This window comes from Molossus molossus, unplaced genomic scaffold, assembly GCF_014108415.1.
Source record: "Molossus molossus isolate mMolMol1 unplaced genomic scaffold, mMolMol1.p scaffold_m16_p_5, whole genome shotgun sequence".
In the NCBI taxonomy this organism is placed as follows: domain Eukaryota; kingdom Metazoa; phylum Chordata; class Mammalia; order Chiroptera; family Molossidae; genus Molossus; species Molossus molossus.
This window is the reverse complement of record NW_023425388.1, coordinates 117,122,126-117,140,674: the sequence shown is the minus strand read 5'-3', so window position 1 is coordinate 117,140,674 and position 18,549 is coordinate 117,122,126. Positions and strand designations below refer to the sequence as shown.

The window sequence follows — 18,549 nt, the reverse complement described above, 5'->3', positions numbered from 1 at the left end:
TTCAGCACATTCTTTAAATTACTCTATTACTCCTGTGAGGTGTCTTTAATGGTGAGTTTTTAATCGTGGCAAAACAAGTGGGTAGGAGAGAAAAATAATTATCAGTGAAAATGTATTCAAACGCAGGCCTCTGTTGAAAAAGCCAGGCTAAGTGCTGAGAAAACGTGTAGTGTTGGAGCGAGCAAGGTGTTAGGACGTTTTCACGGGACCGTTCTAGATTCAAAAACCCCTGTTGAGCATTTTCTTAATTTTATGTGAAATGCATTGTTATTTGAGAGTTGACTGTAGTTTAACTTATTTCACTTATTTCTTTATTAATTTTAGAGAGAAAGGAAGGGAGAGGGAGAGAGAAACATCGATGAGAGAGAACATCGAGTGGCCGCCTCCTGCACGCCCCCCACTGGGGATCAGGCCCACAACCTGGGCATGTGTCCTGACTGGGAATCGAACCAGCGACCCCTTGGTGCAGGGTAGATGCTCAACCACTGAGCCACACCGGCCGGGCTCACTTATTTCTTTCAAATATGTCAAGGGTTTTTATTTTTTTAATTTCTTTTTTTTTTTTTTTAAGTATACGTGTGTTACAAGCAGGGCTAAAAGCATAAGCAAAGCTTTCCTAGCTTGTCATCTATAGCAACGTGGACAGAACATCGACATTGTGAAATTAAGGTCTCCAATGAGAGTACAGAAGTCTGCTGATATAAGCTGGAATCTAACTTTATAACTACGGGTCTCTCACAAGGAATAAAATAATACATTTTCAGTGACTAGAAAAATTTTGCTTTTAAACTAATAGCCCACAGAAGCTATATTTAGGAGTTGTGGGGAAGTTTTCCCTTATGCTTACCTGGGTACATCTGCATGTCAATAAATTACAGAGTAGTGTACCTGGTGTCTTTATAGTAATTGGTAGCATTCTGTACTGTAATTTAATATTGTGTTGAATTAGGGGGAAATGCCCAAATCATTTGTAGTGTAATTAGCAAACATTTTAGGCACCTTTTTTTTTTCCATTACTTGGATCTCCTGTCTCGATTGAATGTTGTGGATTTTCAGAGGAGCACCTCCTATCTCCAGCTTAAATTGGAAATGAAATCATGGTGGAATTTTGCAGTAATAAAACACTAATGCAACCCAGCCAGTGTGGCTCAGCGGCTGAGCGTCGACCCTGCACCAAGAGGTCAGCAGTTTGATTCCCGGTCAGGGCACATGCCCAGGTTGTGGGCCTGATCCCCAGTGGGGGGCGTGCAGGAGGCGGCCAGTCGATGTTCTCTCTCATCGATGTTTCTATCTCTCCCTCCCTCTCCCTTCCTCTCTCTCTAAAATCAATAAAGAAAAAAAATTAGGAAAAAATACTAATGCAGAGGGGACTAAGAAACAATGCAGGCTGTTGAGATCTCATAGGTGTACTCAGTGGTCAGAGGACAGAGTGTCTGGTTTTCGTGTCATGGCCAACTCTGTCATAGACATGACCATAGAAGACTGTTGCCCGATTTGAAATTGAAGAGTCATATTCTTTTTTCGTTTTCTTTTTTTTTTTTTTCATGACCATTACATTCTTTTGAACTTTTTAAAGACAGGACAAAAACAGTGTATGCCTGTCAGCATGAGGTGGGCCACGACCGAGCCATCAAAGTATGGGTCAGAAGATATGAGGGGTTAGGTAGGTCCTGCTCACACAGAAGGTGACACCGGAGAGAGCTTGGTGTCACATGTTTGAGTGAGTATTAAGTGGCTGACCCTTCAGCAGTTTAGCACCCCGTATCCCAGGGGGTCATCTGGAAGGGTTGCCTAGAAAGGGAGGAGGATGTTGAGGTCCCTCCGAGAGCGCTGGCATTGGTCCTGGTGAAGCACAAGTGACGGGCAGATCCAGCCTCCTGCTCCTGTCCCCGCTCAGGGCTCGTCACTGTTACGCAGAGGACGGTTCTGTTGGACACGGATGTTTCTCCCATTCCCAAATGTGTCGGGTAAGGAACTGCAGATAGAAAAAGAACGCAATGGGCGTCACATCCCTTTTTCTGTCAAGAGTTCTAAGATGTAAAACTATTTGGGAGATTCACCAGAAATCCAGGTTAACCTTAGAAGGGAGGTGACTACCGTGGTGTGAAGCCACTTGTCACTGATTAGATGGAATTAGGTGCGCGTTCTGTTAGCCACGCACTGCGGAATGACTTGTGTAACTTGATGAATTTTCTTTAACCTTAGGGCAAAATGATAGTCACGGTCTTTGCACTTTTTGTTGACTAATACAGAATGCTAACTTTAATTGTTTTCCCCCCGTAATCCAAGTTGCTAAACATAGTAAAATGGATGACCAAAATCATTTCCCTCATCAGTGCTGCCGTTGTAATGTTAGCAGCTGTTAAAAACAGATTCAGAGCTGAGCTGTTCAATATAGTTGCCAGTGGTTACAGGTTAACGTAAATTTAAATATAAATTGAAGCTCATATTAAAATTCAGTTTCTTCATCACAGTAGACACGTTTTAAGTGCTCAGTAGTAGCTGCATGTGACTAGTGTCTACTCTGTTGGGCAGATAATAGTGCAAATACTAGTGCATTTCCATCTTCACAGAAGGTTCTATTGGACATGACTGGTTTTTTTTTTTTACGTTTTTATTGATTTTTTTTTTTAGAGAGAGAGGAAGGAAGAGAGAGAGAAACATCGATGTGAGATAGAAACGTCAGTCGGCCGCCTCCTGCACGCCCCCCACCGGGGATCGAGCCCGAAACCTGGGCATGTGCCCTGATTGGGAATCAAACCGGGACCCCTCAGTTCATGGGGCGCTGCTCAACCCACTGAGCCGCACCGGCCGGGCAGACATCACTGTTTAGAGATCCGAGTTCAGTGGGAAGGTTGGAAAAGTAGGACCGTCTAAGAGCTGACCGAGGGCAGAGGGGGATGGAGGAGGGGAGGGGGGAGCAGTTTTCATTGCTTCTATCCCCCTCCTTTTAACTATTCTTTTATTTTTTTGTTAATCCTCACCCAAGGGTATTTTTCTATTGATTTTTAGATACAGTGGGAGGGAGGGAGGGAAGACATCGATGTGAGGAAGACACGTGGATGGGCTGCCTCCTGCACGCCCCCCACCGGGGATCGAGCCCGAAACCTGGGCATGTGCCCTGACCGGGAATCGAACCAGGATGTCCTGGTGCAGGGTCGACGCTCAACCACTGAACCATACCGGCCGGGCATGGCTGGTTATTAACTGAATCTTCAGCCTTCTGTCTTCTCTGGAGGGTGGGGCTCCGCGTTCCATGCGTTTTCGGCAGGTTTGGCCTTTCTGGTCGTAGTGCCCGTCCTGAAGCTGTGCGGGAGTTACCAAGGGTCACTCCCCAGAACCGAAGATGCTCCTGTCACCCAGGCAGTTCTGAGATTCGGGAGCGCTGTGTCAGGAACCAAGGTCAGAGAGCAAATGTTAGGACAGAGCCCCGAGCATCTTCACCCCTTACCTGCTCCTTGAAGTGGTCTCCCCTGGGTGCAGTGCATCACGCTGTGCGGTGCTCATTTGGAAAACGCTTCCTCTCAAACGTGGGAAGAATCCCTATCAAACAAACTGAAATGGTAACATTTGATTTCATCAGAGAAGCTTGTAAGTACTGGGAAGATACTAAGTTCATAGTGGTGGAAACAAGTTTAACCAAGTGCCGGTCTTCCCTTGAGAACTCCAGGTTAATCATTGGCAACAAATACCGTTACTGTGTTCTCCCCAGTGACACTGTGTCCTTGTGAGACCGTGCCTGCCAACGCCACAGGTCTAGTGCTCCCGGTTCTCGCTGGTCGGTGTCCTCCCGGGAAATGGCCGGCAGAGGGGGCATTGCCCGGCCTGTGCCCCTCAGCACAGCTCCCTCCGGGTGCCCAGCACAGAGTGTTTGACAGCATGGCAGGTTTACATCTGCTTAAATAGCACTATTTTTCTCACGGACCTTTTTTGGAACAGCGAGTGTGTGTGGTTGTGAGCAGTGAGTGAATTGGGCACACGCGTGCCAGGGTCTGTGCCAGGGTCTGTGCCAGGGTGCAGCGGCAGTTCGCGTCCGCCGTGCAGATGAGGCCGCCGGAGAGTGGGTAGGTCGGCATTCTGATGACATTTCTACTTAAGGAACCCCCTTTTCTCAAAGAATTATGAGAATCCCCAGGGAGAATTGGTGCTATTTCTAACTCAGTTTTCTGCCCTCGCCAGTTTGGTTCACTTGTCAGTCACGAAACGGTAAACCCTCCTGATTGTTTCAAAGACATTTAAAACGGGGGGTTTAGTTCTTCAGAAATCTCTAGAAGGACTGTAGCTCAGCCTTATGAAAGGACTCCAGTCTCTTGCAGGAATGGCCAGCCAGGAAGTCACTCCCTTGGCCACAGTCGGGCACAGTCGGGACATAGTCGGCCACAGTCACGACACAGGGCACAGTCAGGACACAGGACATAGTCGGGCACAGCCAGGGCACAGTCAGGACACAGTCAGGCACAGTCAGACCCAGTCGGGCATAGTTGGCACAGCCGGGCAGTCAGGACACAGTCGGGCACATTTGGGGCACAGTCGGGCACAGCCAGGGCTCAGTTAGGTCACAGTCGGGTCATAGTTGGGTCACGATTGGGACACAGTTGGATACAGTAAGGGCACAGTCGGGCATAGTCAGGGCACAGTCAGGACACAGGGCACAGTCAGGACACAGCAGGGCACAGGTGGGCACAGTCACAGTCAGGGCACAGTCAGGACACAGTCGGGCACAGTCTGGGCACAGTTACAGCCAGGGCACCGTCAGGACACAGGGCACAGTCGGGCACAGTCACAGGGGCACAGTCAGGCACAGTCATAGGGCACAGTCAGGACACAGTCTGGGCACAGTTACAGCCAGGGCACCGTCAGGACACAGGGCACAGTCGGGCACAGTCAGGCACAGTCAGGACACAGGGCACAGTCGGGCACAGTCTGGGCACAGTCATAGTCAGGACACAGTCATAGTCAGGGCACAGTCTGGGCACAGTCATAGTCAGGACACAGTCATAGTCAGGGCACAGTCAGGACACAGTCGGGCACAGTCTGGGCACAGTTACAGCCAGGGCACCGTCAGGACACAGGGCACAGTCGGGCACAGTCAGGCACAGTCAGGACACAGGGCACAGTCTGGGCACAGTCTGGGCACAGTCATAGTCAGGGCACAGTCAGGACACAGTCGGGCACAGTCTGGGCACAGTGACAGTCAGGGCACCATCAGGACACAGGGCACAGTCAGGGCACAGTCAGGCACAGTCAGGACACAGGGCACAGTCAGGCACAGTCAGGGCATAGTCGGGCACAGTCAGGACACAGACGGACACAGTCAGACAGGGTCGCGGCACAGTCGGGGCGGTAGTGGATCAGGAGGCTGCCTCTGGACCTGCTGAGCTCAGGAACATGCCCCTGAGGCCGTGCCCAGGGCTCAGCCAGCAGGAGGAGGCGCCTGCCACGGAGCTGTGCCTGGACAGGGAGCGCAGTCTGGTGGCCACTGCTCTCTCTCTCGACGTCCCTCAGGCTGGACCCCGGACACTGGGATGCCGCTGTGAGCAGCCCACACAGGTCCAGTCGTACTGGGGACAGCAGCCTGACGCAGCAAGGGAATGCTTCCCCCTGGCTCCTCCTCCCAGGCCTCACATCAGTGCATCCAGCTGGTAGAACCTAAATTGACCCAGAACTTGAACACGAGTGTCTTGGGAAATAGGTCGGGTTGTTTACTTTAATCTGCCCAGCTTCTGTAGGTGCAGGGAGCCCCCTGGGAGGATGGAAGAAGGGGGTCTGAGGGCTAACTGGTCTTCTCCCCCAAACCTGGTTTTCTGCTTCTGTGTGCTTGTCAAGTGATTCCCTTTACTTCCATGATCCTCTCTTTACTTATCCCAGCTATAGGCATTATCTGGTGAGTACGACTGGATGACTCATTTTTATTATAGGCCATTTCATGCCTCCTTTTTTTAACAGAGAGTTCTTTAAAAAAAATTTTTTTCTTTATTGATTTTAGGGAGAGAGAGAGAAACATCAATGAGAGGGAACATCGACTGGCCGCCTCCTGCACGCCCCCCACTGGGGATCAGGCCCACAACCTGTGCATGTGTCCTGACCAGGAATCGAACCAGCGACCTCTTGGTGCAGGGTCCACGCTCAATCACTGAGCCGGGCGCCTGCCTTTTTCTTCATCAGTCTTTGAGCGGGACTGGACCCAGCTGATGGCCGTCGACAGCTGTGGTCCAGGTGGTTTGGTTTTGTATGCCAGACGGAGGCCCCCTTTGGCCTGCTGATACGTCCTTACAGTCACCCTGCTATAACTTGTCTCATGTTTTCTTGATGGGATTATTTTTGGATCCTACTTACTACATTTTTGTGAGGTTTATTATACTAAGGACATTAAAATGACACCTTCTGTAGCTAACTATTATTTCTAATATTTTTAATACTCATGTAAGGTACTGTTTGGAGAGAAAAAAATGTGGATAACAATAGAAGTTGGCTTTTGAACCTGTCAGTTAGCGTGGACGATTCTCTTCTAGTATCTGTGGAAAACCCGTTAGCCAGATGGTGAAATGCCGATACCTGATTTCCAGTGCTCTGACCCCTTCGTGTTTGTTTCTCTCTTGTAAAACTCCAGGATTACAGAGACAAAATACAAACAAACCAAATGAATACAAAACTTTCCCAAAATATCAAGAACTATAATCCCAACCACACAAAGACAAAGTGGTAACAACTATGCTTCTTTCTCTTGCTCATCATACTGCTCAATAACCCCTACTTAGCCACATACTACAGTTCCTGTCGTTGTCTATTTTTTATTTTTATTTATTATTTTTTTGGTATGTGCCCCTAGCGGGAACCGAACCCGGGACTCTCTGGTCTGCAGGCCAACGCTCCAACTGCTGAGCCAAACTGGCCAGGGCTCCTGCCGTTGTTTAAATGATAATGGGAGTGTTACTGGAATCTGTTGGATTAAGGAAATCGACCAGTTTACATTGGCAAACGGGATTAAAAGTTTTTTTTTCTTTTTGAAAGTGGTAATAATTCTAGCCTTTATTTTTTGGGTAAAGAATACTTACAGCTTCAAAACTGTTTTCTTTTGTTAGAAAAGAAAAATGGTGTCATTTACTTCTATATTTCTTTTTGTGACATGAAAAATCTTTTTGTTAAATTTAAAGGACTGCATGTTTATTAAGTACTTCAGAGAGTACAGACATAGGAAGTAAAAAGATCCTTACACTGCCTCTTCCCTAACCCTCCTCCCCAGATTAACCATGCTGACCAGTTTGGTACATACTTCCAGACTTTTAAAAATGTACATATACAGGATTCTATACACATACACACACATATATGTATATACGTGTGTGTATATATATGTGTGTGTATATATATATACACACACACAGATAGATATATGTAGAGATATATACATATATAGATAGATAGATAGATAGATAGATAGATATAGTCAGTTTCTGAAACTTGATTTTTGACAGCTCAGTTGCTAATTATTATACTATGATAGATACTATCTAGCTATATGGACACACTGGAGTGTTTTTATTGGGTTAACTTCAGAAAGCATAAATGCAGATGTTTATGTTGATTTTGATTTTTTGTTGGTAAGGCAACTTACTCGCTTTTCATCAGCGACTCTAGTAAATACTGAGATTCCTCTGCGATGAAAAACATGTATGCTCTTCTTGTTTTGGTGTGTTCCAGAGAAGAACATTAAGTTTCGAAGTGCACCCACTTACTGTTGGTTTGCATTCTCTTCAGAGAGACGCTTATGCAGCATGAAGTCGGTGCCGAGTTTGGTTTGAAAGGGTCTGTTGGGTGTAAACTCCGTGATAAGAATGACCTCTCATTGTGTTTGACGTTTAATTTTGAGGAAGATAGTTTTGCTTTTCAGATGTGATTGATCTCACTGGAGATGATAAAGATGATCTTCAGAGAGCAATCGCCTTGAGTCTGGCCGAGTCAAGCAGGGCGTTCAGGGAGACCGGAGTAACTGATGAGGAGCAAGCCATTAGCAGGTAAAGACGCGCTTTGTATCCGTAGATGCAACTACTGTCATAATAGAAATGATAATGGCTTTGATTTCAAGAGGCACAAAGATATACTGTGTTGTTCTCAATATTAATATACTTCAGTATTGTTTTTATAGGTTATGTAACCAAAATGTTCACATTTAGTTACAGTTGCATTTGAAGCTTAGATTTGGGGAGTTGGAGCGGCATTATGGCGCGTACATTCAAGTATCTATTTTCTTTCAATTAATTTATTTTTGTTACAGATGTTTCTCCTTTCCCCCCATAGCCCCCCTCCTCCCATCAAGTATTATTATAACGTTTCTTTGATTTGTTTTTTTCCTCCCTTAATCCCTTTTGCGCATGTACCCTGTCCAATTTCGCTTACAGTCGAGGTAGGTGGAGTCAGCAGGCTTCTCGGTAAAGGGCCGACGGGAAATATTTTAGGTTCGTTGGCCATGTTTTTGTGACAGTTACTCCACTCGGTGGAGCCACAGGCCACACAGAGGGTCGTGAGTGGCTGGTTCCTATAAATCCCAGTTTAAATCGGGCTGCCCACTGGGTTTGGCTCATGGTCCATAGTTTGCCAACCTCTGGTCTATAGTACCGTGGTATAAGGTTGCTTTGTTACTTTCTTTAAAAAACTGGCAAGATCCCAAGATGGGGGATAGAATGCCTCTTTTGATTTCATAGCCCAAACTTTTTAGTTTGAAACCATTTGGTCTACCAAAGAATTAAATAAGTAAACCGATTGTATCACAACTACAATGCTAATTTTTGAAAAAGTATTTAAATTGTAACTGTAATCCAAACAACTCTTTGGAGGCATTGGTAACTCTCTAACTGAAAAAGAAATGTATCTTTTAGGAGGCTAAGTGATTTTCCAAAGGTTCTCAGCTCAGGTGGGTCTCATGAGTCCAGCATGCTTGTCCCTACAACACAGGTGGGTAGCATAATGGACCAACTTTCTCTGATAATTCTCTTGGCCCAATATCAATAGTATACTTTTTTCTAAGTAATCTGAAATTGCTTTTTAGTAGGAGATGTCACAGAATACTATGTTTATGCTATGCACATAATTTTTCTTAGTAATACTTTTAAATGTCTTTAAATATTACTTTGGAAACTACCTTGTAAGACATTGTATTAAAATAAACAGACTTAATTAAAATTATTACCCTCCTTAGTGTGGTTAATATCATTTATTACCAGTAATTTTATTTTATTTTTTTCTTTATTGTATTTTAGAGAGAGAGGACGGGAGAGGGAGAGAGAAACATCGATGAGAGAGATTGATTAGCCGCCTCCTGCACGCCCCCCACTGGGGATCAGGCCCACACCCTGGGCATGTGCCCTGACTGGGAATCGAACCGTCAACCTCTTGGTGCAGGGTTGACGCTCAACCACTGAGCCACACCGGCCGGGCTATTACCAGTAATTTTAAATGAAAACCGAAAATGGATAGACTAGTTAAGCTTATTTTGTAAAGGATTTGGAGAAAGTATGAAGTTATTATTCGTCTTCAAAAATAGATTGAAATGAAATAGTTGTCTTGAATAATTATAAAACTTGACAGTACTTACACTTCAATAAGAAATGTTTTAAACGTGAAATATATGAGTTGTATCTATAGGTAAGGGGAATGATGATCTATTATGTGAAAGAGAAGTTATAAAATAGTATCAGCACTTTTATGTCATGTTTCCTAATTTTAAAATAATATGTATCAATTAGATAATAAAAAGTAAAACTCACTTAAAAGATAGAGGATTAAGGCTATTAAGTTCAACCATATACTCACTTTTGTTTTAGATACTTTTGTCTAAATGGAAAAAAATTTCTTAAGATAATGTTCTTTTTTATTCTTGGTCTTTTAACTTCTAATGTACTTTTAAAATAGTAAATACTTTATGAATAATTTTATTCTATATAACATTACTGAGATTTGGAATAGTGTAATTTTGCATAAAATTATACTCTGTAGAGTAAAAAGTCATTAAATTACTGTTACAAAATGTACTTTTGGTATGTGTAGATTTTATAATTTACAGTTTAAAATGTTAAATGCAAAATGTGCAGTTAATAAGCATGTATACAAATCACGTTGTATCAGGAAATGTGAGAATTCTAGCTAAACTTTTGGCAGAGATACATTGTTGCTGTGGGTTTTATTAAGGCTAGCACTTAAATTCAAAAGGGGAAATGGTGCATTTTAATGGAAAAACGTTATATATCATGCCTAAAAGTAAACCTAACTATTTGTTCATTACCCATGTTCAGGTGACAGAATGTTACCAAATTAAGTTCAGAATCGTTTGACTGTTGGTATTTCAGTAGCCATACTGGGTGGGGCAAATATAGGTTTACAGTTCTGAGTAGGCGAAACAGTTTATCCTTGTGATATTTATTAAACATTGTATCGTTTCCACACAAACAACTGTTCGCCTGCTTTTGCCCCACCCTGTACTTTATTCAACATGAGTTCACACATTTAGAATACTATGTTATTGTGTGCAATCAGATGAGATAAAGCCTATCTTTTTACATCTTACAATCCTATATTTAGACACCCATGAATTTCATGGTATGACTTCTTCAGTTGAACATTTTTTTGTATATGCCCCTAGCGGGAACCGAATCCAGGTCTCTCTGGTCCGTAGGCCGATGCTCCAACGGCTGAGCCAAAGCAGCCAGGGCTTAAGTTGAACATTTAAAAACATTAATTAGTTATTAATTAATTTATCATAAGAAGTGTATGCTGTACTTACATACAAATATTTACATATAAACATCTACTTATCAACAATGGTGTTATATATGTCACTTAGGAATCTGTGCTCACACACATTATTAAAGTGTACTTCTTAATATAATTCCTTTTTACTTTCAGAATGAGTTGTATTTATCATGGCCTCTTGGTCCATTTCTTTAATGGGGAACAAGAAGCGTATGGATAGTTAAAATGTGCTAATGAGCTGCATTGTGAGCAGTTGGGTCTGGGGCGTATTTCTTGGGAAAACGACTCGCCTCACGAAATGACTTTGAACGGGCTCCATAAAGCTAGGTTCTGCTTAGAATCACTTCTGGAAACATGGTAGACTCAGCCGTATTTTCTAGTGGAAAAACCAGGATGTGTTTTTCCATCGGACGGAAAAGTTGTTAAGATCTTGAAAGGCTTACAGGACTGCGAAGATAGTAAAGACCAAAATCCGGGTGAAAGAAGGGACCCAAAAGAGAAAGTTGGGAACAGCGACCACCGCTCTTTGACATGATGCATTTGCTGTGTGCGTGCACTTGAACCTGAGCTCCGGTAAGCTTGTAGCATGTAGGGGGAACGTCTCAAGCCATTGTCTGCATAGGTGGGGAGCTTTAATAGGAGCTCACCCCCTCATTCAATGGTTATTCCAGGGGATGACATACTCACAAGAAGGGAACAATGAGGACCTCCCCTCCCCCTTCAAGCCCGACAGCACTGCAAAGGAGTTGACTGGGCTCTGAAGGTTGTTGTCTGTAGTGGGACTTGCCCCTGAGGGGTTGTTTTATGGCTTCTTTGTTTTTATTCCTCACCCCAGGATGCTTTCTTTTTCTCTTTCTTTTTTATCCTCACCTGAGGACATTTTTGCATTTATCTTCAGATAGAGTGGGAGAGAGAGAGAGGGAGAAACATCCACATGAGAGAGACACATCGAGTGGTTGCTGCCCACATGACCCCAACTGGGGCCGGGGACAAACTGTAACTGAGGTACGTGCCCTTAGCAGGAGCTGAACCCAGGACTCTCTGGTCCACAGGCCGACACTCTAACCGCTGAGCCAAAACGGCCAGGGCCCAAGGATACTTTTCTATTATCATCAGATAGAGTAGGAGGGAGAGAGAGACAGAGAGAAACATTGATGTCATAGAGCCACATCGACTGGTTTCCTTCTGCACGAGCCAGGGACAAACCGCAACCGAGGCATGTGCCCTTGACTGGAACCGAACCCGAGACTCATTGGTACCGACGCTCTAACCGCCGAGCCAAACCGGCCAGGGCTGTGTCATGGTTTTGAAGCTAAAATCTCCGCCACTTGAATGGCCCAGTAAATCTTGGGAATTTAGCTTTAAAAGGTGCTGGGTTTGTGTTGTGTCTTGTTCCTGGCAGTCAGAAACGCACCCCGTTTACGAAGGTGTGTCTTTACCCTCGGCCTTCGGGAACACCCTTCAGTTGCTTTTGGGCTCTATAAACCCCTCCAGTCAAAATTAACAAGCATTCTTGGACAAAAGCTACTGTGAGAAACAGCTGAAATGTTCCCACATGTTCAGGTGCAGTGACTGACGGGACTTTGCTTTACCTTTTATTGGGGAAAATTGCTCAGAGTACAATGACACTCTTTTATTTTTTTACCATAATTTTTTTTTAATTTTTATAATTGGCACTGTTACAGATGTCCCCATTTCCCCCCATTTTCTCTCCTCTGCCAAGCCCCCCACCTGCCCCATCTGGCCCATGGGTTATGCGTGTATGTTCTCTGGCTAAGCTGGTACAAGAAATAAGAAATCTTTGAAAAGATGACCTCACGTTGGAAAAAGAATTGAAAATATCCTCTGGAAATGAAAATTAGAACTACTCAAAATTTGAAAAGCAGTACCGCACAGGGTTACCAGCAGATCGGAAATAGCGAGACTGGAAGATGCACAGGAAGAAGGATGCGGCCTGGAGCAGACAGCCAAGAAGGGGAAAGGCTGCGGGTGCGGACATCTGAGCGGGTCTGCCGCACGTTCACTGGTGGTAAAGGAAGGGGAGAGGCCCTCACGGGGGATTCTCACAAGTGCACAGAAAACCCGTGATTCCATGAAGCTCAACCAATCTCCGTCCTGAGGGTGAGCAGAAACCAGCCCTTCAGCGTGTCACCGCGACGCCCCGGACACTTCATTACGACTGAGAACGTCGTCAGGGTCCTCGGAGGAAGAAGGCGGAGTTATCCTATAAACGGTGGCGGTGAACTGACAAGTGACACACTTGGCACAGCCGGTGGACACGTGAAAATAATAGAACTGTTCCCAGTGGCTGGACACAGCAGCCGGAAGTTTATGCAGGGGGACAGTGTCAGGCAGTCTCGCTGTGGCCTTGCTCTTCATGATGGGCACCCCAGCAGCCACCCTACCCCCCTGTCCCCACACCCAGACGTGGATTCTTGGACTGCCCCCCTGCTGCGAAATCAGGGGTCCAGGAGTTACAGTTTCCTGTTTTCCAGCCGTGTTCTTCTCGCACCCCAGCTTCCTTCAGAAGGTCGGGTGTAAGGAGAACAGAGGCATTTCTGTAAAATTACGGAGACCAGCTGGGCCCCCCGCTCTGACCACATGGGCCACTGCAGCGGTACTGGATGAGCAGTGTACGCAGCCAGAGCCCGGGATCTCCATACGAGAAGGCAGGTCAGCCCAACAAGGAATCCGGGTGTCACAACTGGGATTAAGCTTGGGGCCACCTGGAGGGTGTACCAACCAGACAGCCCAGAGTGGCCATTAGGGGCATGACCATCATGCCCAGGAGCGGCGAGGGCGGGGTTCCGGATGTTTGAGGTAGATCTCTGCAGCTCCACCCTTCCATCCTGAGTGTCACCCCAGAAACAGCTGTGAGGAGTGTGTGAACGGGTAGGCGAGGGGTAATTACTTGCTGATTTGTTTCAGTCCTCACCCAAGGATATTTTTCCATCTTTGTTCAGATAGAGCAGGAGGGAGAGAGAAACATTGACGTGGGAGGATCACATGGCCTGGCCGCCTCCTGCATGACCCCGGCCAGGCTGGGGATGAACCACACCCCGAGGTACGTGCCCTTGACTGGAATCGAACCCGCGACTCATCGGTCCAAGGGCCGACGCTCTAACCGCTGAGCCAAACCGGCCAGGGCTGATGACTTTTTTTAAGTTGACTTGTGAGGATAATTTTAAGGCCCAGTGATCCCCGATGCCCGTGGATGGTGGGGGGCATGGAAAGTTTCCTGAAGATGTTGACTCTCATTCTATTTCCGAGTGGGGTTATGATGAGAGCACAGCGTCGTCAGATCACGGATGGTTTCGAAAGCTGGAGAGAGGAAACAGATTCGTTTCAAGGGCCGCAAGGGCGTGGGCGGGGTTGGCGGACAGGACGTGAACAGCAGACCTCTAACTGGAGAATGTGTCCACACGTGAAGTGCCACTGATGGTCCCAAGAAGGGTCGGAGGGGGTGGCAGTGGAAGGGGTCAAAGGTCCAGTGTGGTCAGTCTGCGAAAGTGTGGCCTCTGTCGCCGTGAGAGAAGCAGGTCAGCTCTGGGTAGGAGACACGTCCGCCACGCGGTGGTCGCCATGTGTCAGGAGCAGAGTCCTTGGTGTGGACTCAGGAGTGATGGTGGTCCTGGCCGGTTTGGCTCAGCGGTTAGAGCGTCGGCCTGTGGTCCAGAGAGACCTGGGTTCAGTTCCCGCTGAGGGCATGTACCTCGGTTGCAGTTTGTCCCCGGCCCTGGTTGGTCGTGCGGGTGGCAGCTACTCGATGTGTCCATTTCACGTCGATGCTTCTCTCTCTCTCTCTCTCTTCCTCTCTCTCCCTCCTACTCTGCAAAAAATGGAAAAATGTCCTCGAGTGAGGATAAAAAAAAAAAGTGAGAGTGATGGTGGACACGTGGCTGAGCCGGGTGTGAAGACCGGTCCCAGCAGTGTGGGTGGGGAAGCTCAGTGAGTCCTCAGGAGAGGGCGGCACCTCTGCGTCCCCGCGGCTGCAGCCGAGAGACCGACAGTCCGCGTGGGGGTGAGCAGGTGCCCCGTCCTAGCCGCGGGGAGCGACGTCCTGGGCAGCCGCTGGGACACGGGGGTCCCTGGTGAACCCACACCGGCCGTGCTGGACGGGCACCTCCACTCCTTGCCGCCGTGGCAGCTTTGTGGCTCACGAAACTGTAACAGCGACAGCAGCAGATTGAGTGAGCAGGAGAGGGAGCAGTGGGGGTGGCTCGGGCCCCTGAGCACTGTGCCAGGCGTCTCCCGGGACCTGACGGGTGTGCGCCTTCCGCAGCAGCCGCGAGGCAGAGACCTGGCGTGGAGGAACCGCTGTGATTCCGTGTGTGTGACGCTTGAGGACGGCACAACGGATCGGAGAAAACACGGACTCAAAAGGGCGTGAAAGAACTTTCTGGAATCATGGAAATCGTCTGTATTTTGATCTGGGTGGTTGTCCCATGGGTGGGTGGGTACATATGTAAAAAATGTCACGGCTCTGTACATATAAGATGTGTGTATCTTATTATATGTACGTTATTTCTCAATAAAGTATTCTTCCCAAGGGAAAAAAAAACGTATTTAGCTATGTTACTAACGTTGATAATCAATATACAGAAATTACACTTCTGTATATAAGAGCAAATGAGAAGGCGAAACTTGTAGAAGCTGTCGTTTCTAGCACAAAATTATTAAAGACTAGGAATACATTTAGTAAGAAATGTGTAGGAATTTCCAAGAAGCAAGGTATTCAATATCATTGAAGCAGATTAATAAATATTTAATACCTAGAAATGTAGTCTGTTTCATCAATTGGAAAGCTGAACACCGTAAAACTGGTCGGTTCTCCTTAAATTGACTTATAGGTTCAGTGTGATCCCAATAAAAATACCAGTGGATTTTTTTTTTTTTAAGGAAATCAACTTGATTTCTCCCTCCCTCCCTCCCTCCCTCCCTCCCTCCTTCCTCCTTCCTTCCTTCCTTCCTTCCTTCCTTCCTTCCTTCCTTCCTTCCTTCCTTCCTTCCCTCCCTCCCTCCCTCCCTCCCTCCCTCCCTTCCTTCCTTCCTTCCTTCCTTCCTTCTTCCCCCCTCCCTCCCTCCCTTTATCACCTCGTCTATACAGCTTAAATTAAAGGCATCATGGTCACTGCTTCCTCAGAATGGATATAGATGATCTAAATGGGATGTTTTTAACATGACTGTTAGACTGCAATTTAAATAACAATGCAAAGCAAAATAAAGCAACAACAACAAACAGTGACCCACAGCCAGTACATTACAGGTTAATAGGAAAGTGAACCTTCAGGGTGATGTGTGAAGGAGCAGAGACAGCAAACAGCTTGTCATCTTTTGCTCTGTGTGTGTGACTGAGTGCGTGGTCGTGACCGGTGTCGGGAAGACGAGGAAGCAGGTGAAGTGTAGTGGGGCTGGGTTTCCATTTGTGGGTTCTGGTCTTTCTGCTTGACATTGGCAGTGGGTTTGTGTGTGTGTGTGTTGGTCCCTGTACGGGGTACTGCCAACCTTATACCTGGGATGTAGCGTCGAAGCCTTGTTAGTGCCACTGGCTTGACTTTCGTGAGGCCAGGAAAGGAACCCTGTGTAGGACTTGGCTTTGTATGTATGGAAGGTTGACCTTTGTTTTGCTGGTACTGGGCTGTAGGAAGGAACAGAGGGCTTGGGAATAGACTGGTATCTTGTGCTATACGTTGGGCTTTTGCTTAAGAAAAATAACAAAGAGGCATCTCCATCATCCATTGACTTTGAACACGTACCTGGCCCCTCCTACGTACCAGGGGTGTTCTAGGAATGCAGCATCTGTGTTTCTAAACTCCAGAGCTCAAGGGAGATGGGTTGATTAACACACACTTGGGGTGCAGTAGATGGATGTGTTTGTTGAGCCCCTTAGAAACCAGGAGGAGGTAGAAGAAACCTACTGCGGCATGTGTTAAGTCCCTGGCGATACCAGACTGGATGTGTCTAAACCATCCCTACCTCGAGGAGAGTGCCACGTCCTGGCTTTCCTGCCTCCACCCTCTTTCCGCACCATCACCTTCCACAGGTGCGGTGAGGAATGTTACAATAAACCGGTTTCTTGACACGCCCATGGCTGATAGCTACCACGTGCCCGATTTGAGCGTTCTAGCAATGTTGGATTTTTGTATACCGATGACATCCTCAATATAAGTATTCTTTGTTTCTTTGTCCTGGGTGACTTTGAGGAGCAATGAGCATGCATCTCTAGAGCCCTAATCAGTGACTAGAGTTTGTAGGTCATGTTACCCTGTGATGAAAGGAAAATGGGGGTCCTGGGGAGACGGTGTCTTTCCTCCCAGCGTCCTCTGTGGAGCAGTGATACAAACAGTGGGGACAAGATGCCTGGACCCAGAAGGAGCATTCGAATACGTTCTCCCAAGTCCCGTGGGGGCGAGTAGGCAAAGCGTCCGTTACCTGGTTGCACTAAGGTAGTTTTCACAGTACACTCTTTGTATGTACACGTACAATGAAGAGGTGTGTTTGTTTGGTGGGAGATGGGCTGGAGAGGAGGGTGAAGAACTACTCAACTCCCTGGGTCGTGGTCATCTTATCCGGTTCCGGAAGGAGTAGGGTGACCTGGGGCAGTGTAGCTTGGGTTCGGGCCGGGTTGTCGACTCTGCGGAGAACCTATGGCTTCGTTGTACTCAGTCTGGTCTTGAGGCTGAGTCTCATTTTGTTGTTACTGTATGTGACTGAAATACATGGATCTTCATGTTTACAGGTTGGGTGTCTTCTGCAGAAATGAAGTGTTCTCACGTTTTCCGTAACGAGTGTCTGTGTGACCTCTTCTTGCCTGGTCATGATGAATGGGATCTGGCCTGTTGCCCTTGTTAAGAAGAATTGTTTCTCACGAGGATTTTACTGTGATTAGTAGCTAAAAAGGTCTAATGGTAGAGGCTCAGCCACCAGGAGAGTCAGGATCGAAAGTGATTCTCCGAGACCTCTGACCGCCTTATAGTGTGAGAATAAGTCTGGGCTTCTCTCGTTAAGTGGTTCTGTGCCTGCCAAGCAGGGCCGTAGACCTGCTGGATGTCTCTCCTCCGACTCTCATACGTGGCCCCTGGTGCAAATTCTTCTCTCCCGGGGAGCTGTTCCCCAGCACTCATGGCTGCTTTTAGTTCATTCATCCCTTGTCACCGAGAGAGAAATGAGGTTTCTCCATTTGTCCTTCTAAATACACCAATGCGTGACAAAGGGAACACCCTTGTCGAAAGGAAGCCCCCCCCCCCCCCCGCTTCCAAAACTCAACGTGCCCTCTGTGTGCAGCATGCGGTCTTGTGTGTGACATTTACCTTTGGGATACTATGGATTCACCTTTCTCCGCTCTGCATACGTCAGTTACCGGGTACAAAGTCCGCTTCTTCCGGTTGATTATTATTCCTGTGTTGTTTTAGGCTGAGCTGCCCATCTTGGACGTAGGGAGTCTCAACTGGCTGTCTGACTGTTATCCCCCCTCACGTACTTGAAAACTTGTTTCTGGGCCCTGGCTGGCGAGCTCAGTGGTAGAGTGTCGTCCTGATGCACCAGGGTCGCGGGTTCGAGCTCCTATCAGGGCACATACGTGAAACAGCTAGTGAATGCATAAATACGTGTAACAACAGACCTATGTTTCTCTCTCTCTCTCTCCTCCCTTCCTCTCTCTAAAAAAACCTTAAAACAAAAAACACTTGTTTCTGGTAACAGTGAGATGTTCTACATAAATGCTGATTTTTTTTCCCTGCTCCAGTTTATCTAATTAAATACCGTCCAAGGAGTCGTGGTCCCCGTAGTGGCAGATAGTTTGAT

General features: G+C 46.7%; 1 protein-coding gene across 1 annotated transcript in view; it reads left to right on the top strand.

Annotated features, from left to right (window-relative positions):
* USP25 (ubiquitin specific peptidase 25) overlaps nt 1-18,549 on the top strand; it is a 131,429-nt gene that overhangs the window by 30,958 nt on the left and 81,922 nt on the right. The window contains exon 4 of the mRNA XM_036243410.1: nt 7,892-8,015. Within this exon, the coding sequence (XP_036099303.1) occupies nt 7,892-8,015 (124 nt within the window). The remainder of the gene's footprint in view (nt 1-7,891; nt 8,016-18,549) is intronic.